The sequence below is a fragment of the Epinephelus lanceolatus genome, chromosome 19 (assembly GCF_041903045.1).
Source record: "Epinephelus lanceolatus isolate andai-2023 chromosome 19, ASM4190304v1, whole genome shotgun sequence".
NCBI classification, from domain to species: domain Eukaryota; kingdom Metazoa; phylum Chordata; class Actinopteri; order Perciformes; family Serranidae; genus Epinephelus; species Epinephelus lanceolatus.
In genome coordinates, this window is record NC_135752.1 from 27,869,983 (window position 1) to 27,881,464 (window position 11,482).

The window sequence follows — 11,482 nt, forward strand, 5'->3', positions numbered from 1 at the left end:
AGTGAAGCCCCATTCACTGCAGATGAGCATGCAAACATGAGAGGAAGAGGGAACTGCGCTTTTGTTTGGATCACTTCTCAGTTTTTATCTTGTGTGAGAAAGTGAAACTATTTCTCTGAGAGGTGAAATGGCGCAGCAACAAAACCTGATGGATCGGAAAAAGCTTTGCTGTTCGATCTGTCTGGATCTACTGAAGGATCCTGTGACTATTCCCTGTGGACACAACTACTGTATGAGCTGTATTAAAAGCCACTGGGATGAAGAGGATCAGAAGCAAACCCACAGCTGTCCTCAGTGCAGACACACCTTCATGCCGAGGCCTGCTCTGGTGAAAAACACCATGTTAGCAGATTTAGTGGAGGAACTGAAGAAGACAGGACTCCAAACTGCTCCAGCTGATCACTGCTATGCCGGACCTGAAGATGTGGCCTGTGATGTCTGCACTGGGAGAAAGCTGAAAGCTGTCAAGTCCTGTCTGCAGTGTCTGGTGTCTTACTGTGAGCAGCACCTCCAGCCTCACTATGAATCCCCTGCCTTTGAAAAACACAAGCTGGTCGACCCCTCCAAGAAGCTTCAGGAGAACATCTGTACTCGTCACAATGAGGTGATGAAGATTTTCTGCCGCACTGATCAGAAGTGTATCTGTATTCTCTGCTCCTTGGATGAACATAAAGATCACATGACAGTCTTAGCTTCAACAGAAAGGGCTGAGAGGCAGAAAGAGCTCGGGGTGAGTCAACAAAAGATCCAGCGGAGAATCCAGAACAGAGAGAAAGTTGTGAAGGCGCTACAACAGGAGGTGGAGGCTATCAATCACTCTGCTGATAAAGCGGCGAAGAACAGTGAGAAGATCTTCACTGAGCTGGTCCATCTTATCAAAAATAGAAGTTTTGATGTGAAGCAGCAGATCCGATCCCGACAGAAAACTGAAGTTCGTCGGGCTATAGAGCGTCAGGAGAAGCTGCAGCAGGAGATCAACGAGCTGAAGAGGAAAGACATCGAACTGGAGCAGCTCTCACACACAGAGGACCACACCCAGTTTCTATACAATTACCCCTCCCTGTCATGTCTTAGTAAACCTACAGATTCACCCAGCATGAGTAAGAGCATTCTGCAATACTTTGAGGATGTGACTGCGGCTGTGTCACAGGCCAGAGACAAGCTACAGGACATTCTTAGTGACGTGTGGACCAACATATCAGAGCCTGAAGTGGAGGTTATATTGCCACAACCTCAGCCCAAGACCAGACCTGAATTCTTACAGTATTCACAACTAATCACACTGGATCCAAACACAGTAAACACACAGCTGTTATTGTCTGATGGGAACAGAAAAGCAACAGTAATGGCTGACAAGCAGCTTTATTCTAGTCATAAGGACAGATTTACTGACATGTTTCAGGTTCTGAGCAAAGAGAGTCTGAGTGGACGACACTACTGGGAGGTGGAGAGGAGCAGATATGAGGTCTCAGTAGCAGTCACGTACAAGGATATCAGCAGAGCAGGATATGAAAGTGGATTTGGAAATGATGACAAGTCTTGGGCTCTGGAGTGTTACAACAACAGTTATCAGATCAGACATAAAGGTATCGGCACTCCCATCTCAGGCCCTCAGTCCTCCAGAGTGGGAGTGTACCTGGATCACCCTGCAGGTATTCTGTCCTTCTACAGCGTCTCTGACACCATGACTCTCCTCCACAGAGTCCAGACCACATTCACTAAGCCGCTCTATCAGGGACTTGGTGTTTTTGGTTCACATGGTGACGGATCTGCTGCGGAGTTCTCGAAGCTTGAGTAGATAGAAGTTAGGAGGCAATAAGTGCAGGGGTGTGACGTCACCTGGTTTGTGGACTACTGTTTTGAAGCCTTGAGTTTGGCATTTTGGTTTCCATCTTGTTTTTTTGAAGCCAGAAGTGACCATATGTGGAGGAGCGAGAGGTGGATCTGAGTGAAAACCTGAGGACACTATGCACAACTTATCAATCACAGGGTGGACATGTCCTAAAGCATACCCTGCTTTCTTGTTTATTTTACTCTAGATGGGAGTATCATTTACAAAAGAAGACTGGAAACCAGCAACTGAGACCATAAACTCTTTAGGAAAATGTTTACTGAGGGTATTTTCTGATAGACTTAAATACAATGTGGCAAATTTTTACCATCACTAGAGTCGCCACCTGCTGGCCTTTAGTAAGAATGCATCATTGGCTTTCCTTGACAGACCCAGAGGCTATATAACAGGTGCACTTCTCTTATAGTCTATGGGAATGTCTCATTAGCTTCACAGAGATTCAAACGTGCTTCATGATTTCATAACAGGTTTTGCTTTGTCTTTTTCATTTTGATCTCACTCTGCAGGAACTATAAGACTGAAATGTATAACCATTATCAAACAATAACCCTATCATAGAGCTATGCAAATACATCTGTCGTTATTATCACATTATTATGGTTTGGGCTCATGGGGTAGTTCAGGCGATGTTTACTGCAGCTGCTCCTCTTCCTTTGAGAAGCCAAGATATGGCACATTTTGGATTTATGAGTGTGGTTGCAGTCTTTTTTCTGCCATGTTTACTCATGAAATTTGAAATGTTTATTTCCAGTACATTTTGATAATGAAGAAATAAATCAGCAGTTGATTTATAGGTAGATTTACAGTCAATCCAGACAGACATGATTTATTCCAGTATTTACAGAAACTCACATTACTCCAATCACCGAAGGTTCAGTCTTCCTAATACATTTTTAAAAATGCATTCCCAAAGACTTAGCCTCAGGCACACAATATGCAACCAGTGCACTATTTGCACTGTTTTTATATATAAATACTTAGGCAGTTGCACAGTGATTAAATTTGCACCTTTACTTATAGTGTTCATTTATTTTATGTAACCAGTGCACTTTTGCTTTGAACTTGTGATTTTGTTTTCTACAAACCTGTTGTATGATCTTTGTATACAATAATGATGAAAATCTCTTTGCAAATAAACTTAATATTATCAATTTGGCTTCCTTGAAACTTGATGTTCATTCAGTATTACACTAACTGATAATAATAATAATAATAATAATAATAATAAAAATGAGAACTGAAAACAACCAGCTGTCTGAAAATTGTGAATTTAAACTTACTTGAGTAGGCCTACAGTTTTGAGGTGGCTGAGCTTTACTTGAGTACTTACATTTTATTTAGTTTATACTCATACTTCACCAGATTTAAAAGGCAAATATACTTTTAAAAACATTTTTCTGACAGTGGTAGATCCTACGTACAAAACACTAAGGATGTTATACTACTCTCAACATAGTTTAAACATTATAAATTAAAATGCTGTTCATATTTTAACATCTTTCTTTGTTATTATTATTATTAAATGAATGAATGAATGATCTTTATTGCCATTATACTCAGATAAAATGAAGTTTTGCAAGGACTCCCTCTGTAGTTAAAAAATCAGAAAATAAAATGAAAAATAAAAGCAATGTAAGGCAGTAAAAGTGGTGTATAGCAAGTAGCCCACACCTTTAAAACATAAAATAAAATAAAAACCAAAACAAACAAAAAAAGACAACTGAAAATAATGAAAAATAAGAAAATAAAACAAAAAAAAAAAGCAGTGAAGAGCAGTACTGGTGGCGTATAAAGGCCTGTGCAAGTAGCCTACACCTTTTAAAAATCAAATAAAACCAAACAAAATAAAATAAAATAAAATGAAAAAATATAATAAATAAAATTTTGGGTTCAGCCCCCTTGCAGTTACAAAAAATTAATGAATGAAGGATGAATGAAAATAAAATAAAAATAATTAACAAAATAATAATAATAATAATAATAATAATAATTATAATAATAATAATAGAAACTAAGAGGGGCCATTGTGATGCCTAATAAATAATACTGATATATAATGTTTCTAAAGTATTATATTAGAGTCAGAGAGGATTCAGAGGGAACTTATTTTACCAAGAGAACCTCAAAAATATGTTAATAAGCGGAACCATTTGTCAACGGAAGAGCCCGACTGCGCCAACACGGACTGTTTTTGTGTAGCACACCAGAACACGGAAGTGAAGCGCTGCTCCTGTGTCTGTTGATGTTGTCGTCTTCGCACCGGGCAGAGAAGTTAATATTTGGGACATAATGGCGGTGAGCGCCGTCCACCTGGAGTCAGACGCCTTCCTGGTATGTATGAATCACGCGCTCAGCACAGAGAAAGAGGAAGTGATGGGTTTGTGCATCGGAGAGGTGGAGACTACCCGGATCGTCCACATCCACTCCGTCATCATCCTCCGCCGCTCGGACAAGAGGAAGGACCGGGTAGAGATCTCCCCGGAGCAGCTGTCAGCAGCCTCCACGGAGGCGGAGAGGCTGGCCGACATGACCGGCAGGCCGATGCGGGTGGTCGGCTGGTACCACTCCCACCCGCACATCACCGTGTGGCCCTCCCATGTTGACGTGAGGACCCAGGCGATGTACCAGATGCTGGACCAGTGCTTCGTGGGCCTCATCTTCTCCTGCTTCATAGAGGACAAAAACACCAAAACGGGCCGGGTGCTGTACACCTGCTTCCAGTCCGCGCAGGCGCAGAAGGGCTCCGAGTACGAGCGGGTGGAGATCCCCATCCACGTCGTGCCCCGGGAGGCCATCGGTAAGGTGTGCTTGGAGTCGGCCGTGGAGCTCCCGCGCATCCTGTGTCAGGAGGAGCAAGACACGTACCGGAAGATCCACAGCCTGGCGCACCTGGACCCGGTCACCAAGATCCACAACGGCTCGGTGTTCACCAAGAACCTGTGCAGCCAGATGTCGGCGGTGAGCGGGCCGCTGCTGCAGTGGCTGGAGGACCGGCTGGAACAGAACAAGCAGAGCATCGTGGAGCTGCAGCAGGAGAAGGAGAGGCTGCTGCAGGAGCTGGCTGCTCTGTGAGCCGGGGGGACAGCGAGGGTGGAGGAGGACGGTGTGGAGGACACCATCGGTTCTTCTTCTGTTGTTGGACTAAAGAAACGATCTGCTGTTTTTCCTGTTGGCTTCTTCACCATTTTCTTGCCTTCCATGGAGGTACAACAGTGTCACTAAGTTTTGGCATTGAAAACAAAATTTGGCATTGAAAACGATAATATTGGCCCAAAAAAAATAAATAAATTGAAAAACAAAACACAAGCATAAAAATGTATTTTATTATTTATATTTTTTGCCTGATTTTCTTAATTTTTTTAGTGTCATTTAAAAAAAAATTGCAGGGAAATATTAAACATAAAGAGAATATCATGAAGAAAAAAATGAAAGATTGTCATTGAAAACGCATTGGAATACAAACAATATTAGAATAAAATAAAAAATAATTTCAATGCCTGTGTTTTATTTTTCAGTGAATTTTTTTCAGCGCCAATGTTTTCTTTCTCACTGCCAAAATTTATTTTTGATGCCAAAATCACTGTTCTAGATCCATATTTTTGAACCTCAATACTTTTGCTGTACCAGCCGAGAAGTGTCCATAATGTAAAGTATTGAAAAATGTCTAATAGCAAATGTTTGCATTAAATGTCAGGTAAAAATCAAAGTCCTGATTACTTCTTCTTCTTCTTCTGTCTTATTTTAAATCATTATTTTGCCTAATGTATTATACATATAGAAAATAAAGTATAAATATTTAGAATTAAAAAATATTGTGTTAAGATGGGGGCTTAAACTAATGATTCAATAATAAATAATCTGCTTTTTTTAAATTCATTAATCATTTGGTCTAAAAAAAAATTAGAAAATCGTGAAAACTGGCCATCACCATTTTCTAAATCACCAAATTGATGTCTTCAAATGTTTTGTGTGACCAACTGTCCAAAACCAAAGTACTTTCAAGATACTCAGATTTATAATTTACTGTCACATAAGCTAAACTGAAGCAGCAAATCACCACAACTGCAAACTGTTACTATGTAATGCTGGACAACATTGCTTTAAAAATATCTTGATTAATAATAATGTGAGCACACGGATTATTGAGCTGTGTGCTCACATTATTATCTTGTGCACATAAGACCATGCTGCCACCAGCTGGTTTCCATTAATGTCAACACAGTGTTAAAATCAACTTGCAGAGATTTTAGACTGCCGCTCGTCATTCCAGTCAACGTTATAATTTTGTGGTACTTGGTTTGAAGGATGAAGATGAGTATGAGCTGATCGACAGAAGAAAAAACTATTTTGAGAATCGATCTTTAAATAACGAATCAAGCGAAAGTTTTCGTTCCAGCTTTGGTTGTGGACTGTTGGTGAGACAAAGGTGTCACTTTCAGCTTTGGGAAACTGTCATGGACATTTTGTCATCATTAGGCAGGGCTTCATTACATGTGGTAATGATGGATTAACAGGATTTTTGAATCAGTGTGATGAAATACATCAACTGATCAAGAATCGGCCCAGTCGAGTGGCGTAGTTAATGCCATCACAATTTTCTAACGCCCAATGATTCAGTCATCATTTTGTCTTCAGCTTTCTCATACTGTCCAACCAACAATCCAAAACTGATCAGCAGTGACTTATTTCCCCCAATGGTCATAAGAGAATCTAGAGTTTTTATCATTTAACCCATTGCTATTATTTGTTAAAAAGAAGACCGTATCATTGCCATATAAATTAAACATATTTGTATTGAACAAAAAATTAAATACAACTTTTGTTCTTGATCCCATTTTTCACAGGTTTAAGTTAAAGATCTAAGACTTTTTTTATGCGCTCAAAACTGTGGTGGGGAAAAGGCCTAGAAATACTTGACCCTTAAGGTCAAGTTAGAAGCACAACATACTTATTAAAACTGAGCAACCCTGAACGGTCTCACTCTGGGGAAGAGTCTTTGAGCAGAGTGACCTGGCAAACATTGTGATGGGGAAATAGATGTCGTTGGCAGAACAAAGTGTGGTAGAACGCCAAGTACGATGAAGATATGCGCGAGTGCTGGATTCGGCACACACACACACACACACACACACACACACACACACAGAAAGTTAGGTATTGTGTTTATCTGAGGAGGAGTATAAAAATGATCGGTGAACTGCTCGACGAGGCTGTCTCATTGCTGCAATATGTGAAATCTGTATGTGTGTCTGGAATAAAATCCCGTAAAGGCTGCAAGATTGATCCTTTGTCATAAGACTCCTTCTACAATACGTATATTTCTGTCAAAATTTGGCCCATCTCCTTTTTAAAGATAATCCCCTCACCTGACAGGTGCGGCACAAGATGCTGATTAAACAGCATCATTACCACACAGGTGTGCCTCGAGATGGTCACAATCAGGCTGGTTGAATGTGCTACCAACTCACAGAAATGACAATGGAAACAGCTTATGGTAGTGAAATGATCATTGAGTTCAGGGGCAACAGCTCTGGTGGACACTCCTGCAGTCAGCATTAGGGACATCTGTAGCACCAAAATCTGAAATATCTATCAAGTGCATACAAATCAGTCTGAGATCTTTGGCTCAAACCTGTAAAAAATGGGAGCACAAACAAAAGTGTTGCTTTTAAATTTTTTTGTTGTAGTTTAGCTTCGTCAAGTGAGTGAAACAATGCAAGACACAGAAGTGTTTGTCATGTCTGTGTTGTACCACAAGGTGTCCCCACTGGCTTCCCTTTCCCTTGGTGACGCTCATCATCTCCATTTATCATTAACACATTAACGTGTTTAGACGTTGCAAGATTACCTACTTTATCTCTTTTTGAGTTTTTGCACCTCAGTTTCTCTTAGTTTTTAGTTTTGTTTCTTGTTTCAACCATTGTCTGAAGAAAATTGATTGTTTAATTGAATTTTATTTTAAACATAAAACAAAAAAACAACAATAAAATTAAATTAACAATAAACCCATATACAGACTTACTTAATGAATAAATTCTCTTGGACAACACAAATTAAAGCTTACATGTTTGAACAGCAGTAGGAGGAAGTATACACTTATCTAATCCTTCTCCAGTACTCAGTAATTCCTTTGATGTGTCACTCAAACCAGTTTTACGGTTTCGGTCAAAAAAAACCCCCAAAATTAACTGAAGCAATATTGTGTATTTACAAAACCAACTGAAATAAAGTAAAAATAGACAGGAAATGTCTTAGGGTTTAGTTTTTGTCAATTTGTTTAAATTGTCTGGGGCAAGATTCCTTAAATCTTGCCCCAGACAAATACCCTCATACTATTAAAAAAAACAACAACAACTAAAGCAGCTATTACAGAAACTAATAAAAACTAGACTTAAACGTTACATTTTTAAGCAATAAAAACTAAACTTAAACCAAAAAGCCACTCTGAAAACTAACTGGTACATAACTGAATAAAATCAAAAATTTAAAATGAAATGAAATAAAAAACTACTGAAAAATACAAAACTCCTGGAACAAACACACTTCTTTACTTCAAGGAAAATAAATCAACTTTGTTCATATATCAAATCAATAAATTCTTCTACAGGACTCAATCATGTGTAGCTTTTCATCTACATATTTACTGTACACACAGCAACAGTATGGTAAAAAAAAAGAAAGAAATAATTTCCCTAGTGATGAATTAGAAAAATGATCAAAACTTAACTCTACTCTTGGGGCGTCAGTGGCTTAGTGGTAGAGCGGGCGCCCCATGTGCAAGGCTGTTGCCGCAGCGGCCCGGGTTCGACTCCAGCCTGTGGCCCCTTTGCTGCATGTCACTCCCTCTCTCTCTCTCTCTCTCCCCCTTTCATGCTTGCTGTCCTATCGATTAAAGGCTTAAAAATGCCCCAAAAAATATCTTAAAAAAACAAAAACTTAACTCTACTCTTCTGAATACTCTGACAATGTGAGAATAAACATGTAATCAACTAGTCAGCTGTGATTAAAAGAAGAAGACTTGCAGTGCTGCTCAGTGAAGCCCTAACAAACAAACAGGGCAGAAAATATGACAGCAACAATGCAAATATGGAAATTTAGCACAACTATATACACCAAACAAAAGGTCACATTTTCCTGTGGATGAATGTCCATTTTGAGCTGAGTCAGCCTTTATCTAATTTGCAAAAGCCCACTCTGTTTGCTGATCTAAACAACTGTTGTTTGGAGGGAAAACTCCCGCATCAACTCTTGCCTGCTTGACTTCCCAAAATTCAGCTGTAGATCCAAAATAGCAAACACCGAGTCCAGCGTAGAGAGGCTCAGTGAATGTGGTCTGGACTTTGTGGATTGGAGTGATAGTTTCAGAGACGCTGTAGAAGGACAGAATACCTGCCTTGTAATCTAGAAACACTCCTACTCTGGAGGACAGAGGTTTTGTGATGGTAGTTTTGCTACCGTTATGTTTGAAATCGTAAGTCGTATGCATACTTTTCTTCACACAGTCTAATGTCCAAGACGTGTCATTTTCTCCAAACCTACTTTCATCTCCTGTTCTGGCAATGGCCTTGTATGCGACTGCTACTGAAACTCCTAAACCACTCCACTTCACTTCCCAGTACTGACGTCCACCCGTCAGACTTTTTTTACACAGAACCTGAGACCTGCTCATAAATCTGTCTTGATGAACGGGATATGACTGTTCATCTCTCACCAGTGTTGCTTTTCGGTTCTCTTTAGATAATACCAGTTGCATGCTTGCTGTGTTTGGATCAAGTTCGAACCAATTCTTGTGAACTGCATATTGTGATAATTCAGCTCTCGTCTGGGGATTTTGAGGAAGTAAAACATCCACTTCAGTCACTGTCTTTGAGATCTTGTTCCATTCCTTGTTACAAGTGTCCTGTAGTTTTTTTCCGGCTTCTGACACAGCTGCAGTCACATCCTCAAAGTGTCGCACAGGATGGATTTTGATGCTGGATGACTCCTTAAAGTTGGTAAGGTTTGGCAGTGAGGGGTAGCTCCGCAGAAACTGGGTGTAATTCTCTGTTTGTACGAGCTTCTTCAGCTGATCGCATCCTTGCCTCAGTTCAGTGATCTCCTGCTGCAGCTTCTCCTGAAGCTCTTTGACCCGACTGACTTCACTTTTCTGCCGGGATCTGATCCGTTGCTTCATATCTGTCCTTTTTTTCTCAATAAGTTGGACTAGCTCTGTGGACATCTTCTCACTGTCCTCCACAGCTTTATCAGCAGAGCGGTTGATAGCCTCCAGCTCCTGCTGAAGCACCGTCACATCTTTCTCTCTGTTCTGGATTCTCGGAGGGATGTGTTGCCATCTCACACTGAGCTGTTGCTGCTTTTTCCTCATTTCTGCTGCAGCTGAGACGGTGTCGTGGCCTTTATGTTCATCCAAGGAGCACAGATAACAGATACACTGCTGATCAGTGCGGCAGAAAATCTTAATCACCTCACTGTGACGAGTACAGATGTTCTCCTGAAGCTCCTTCGAGGGGTCGACCAGCTTGTGTTTCTTTAATGGAACAACTTCATAGTGAGGCTGGAGGTGCTGCTTACAGGCAGAAACCAGACACTGCAGACAGGACTTGACAGCTTTCCGCTTTCTCCCAGTGCAGAAATCACAGGCCACATCTTCAGGTCTGGCATAGTGATCAGCTGGAGCAGCTTGGAGTCCTGTCGTCTTCTGTTCCTCCACTAAATCTGCTAACATGGTGTTTTTCACCAGAGCAGGCCTCGGTACAAAGGTCCGTCTGCACTGAGGACAGCTGTGGATTTGCCTCTGATCCTCTTTGTCCCAGTGGCTTTTAATACAGCTCATACAGTAGTTGTGTCCACAGGCAATAGTCACCGGATCCTTCAGTAGATCCAGACAGATCGAACAGCAGAGTTTTCTCAGGCTAAACTGATCTCCTTGCTGTGCCATTTTACTTCTCGCTGATAATGAATATTGTGGAGCTTTTGAACAAAGAGGGAGTGGTTTACTGCTTCATTCCCGAAAGAGGAGTGCTTAGAAACAACCTGTTTGTGTTCATCCCCTAAAGGATGAACACAAACAGGTTGTTGTTGAGTTTTTAATTAATTCCTAAGAGAAGCAGTTTGAACTTTAGTTGTAATCCAGTTTCCTACATGAAGATCAGATGATACAAACTGGACAAGACAACCAAAATATTAAGTGCTCTAAACTGACCCTACCTGCAAAGATAAAATAAAAAAGTAAGTCTTTTAGCAGGTTTAACATGCCTTGCTTGTTTTGGAAGTCCACAGCTGTCTTCTGTGTCCTGCTGACCAGATCAGTTGGTTTTACAAACCTTTATTTTATTTTTTGTAATTAATATTCACTACCCACAGCTCCTTTCTCAGTTTTTGCTTTCTTTTGAAATAAGATCTTTCCATGAAATGACTCTTCCAAGTTTTTTTTGGCACATCATCATTCTTATGAACAATCACAAACATGTTTGGGCAATCAAAATGATTAAGACCTGACTTGACTTCATGAAACAAAGTTGTTATGGTATTTCACACACACACACACACACACACACACACACACACACACACACACACACTTGGCCTCAGGGCATGATGAAAAACCGTTGTTGTAATGAACAGTGATTG

At 40.5% G+C, this 11,482-nt stretch overlaps 3 protein-coding genes across 3 annotated transcripts; 2 read left to right on the top strand and 1 right to left on the bottom strand.

Annotated features, from left to right (window-relative positions):
- LOC117269347 (E3 ubiquitin/ISG15 ligase TRIM25-like) lies at window positions 1–3,003 on the top strand. The gene has a single exon (XM_033646306.2). The coding sequence runs from the start codon at window positions 128–130 to the stop codon at window positions 1,796–1,798; it is 1,671 nt and encodes a 556-aa protein (XP_033502197.2). The 5' UTR covers window positions 1–127; the 3' UTR covers window positions 1,799–3,003.
- A 1,033-nt stretch (window positions 3,004–4,036) lies between these two features.
- On the top strand, window positions 4,037–5,558 carry brcc3 (BRCA1/BRCA2-containing complex, subunit 3). The gene has a single exon (XM_033646278.2). The coding sequence runs from the start codon at window positions 4,142–4,144 to the stop codon at window positions 4,922–4,924; it is 783 nt and encodes a 260-aa protein (XP_033502169.1). The 5' UTR covers window positions 4,037–4,141; the 3' UTR covers window positions 4,925–5,558.
- Window positions 5,559–7,786: 2,228 nt separating this feature from the next.
- LOC117269884 (tripartite motif-containing protein 16-like) lies at window positions 7,787–10,835 on the bottom strand. Its single transcript, XM_078162061.1, has one exon. The coding sequence runs from the start codon at window positions 10,788–10,790 to the stop codon at window positions 9,027–9,029; it is 1,764 nt and encodes a 587-aa protein (XP_078018187.1). The 5' UTR covers window positions 10,791–10,835; the 3' UTR covers window positions 7,787–9,026.
- Between the last annotated feature and the right edge of the window lie 647 nt (window positions 10,836–11,482).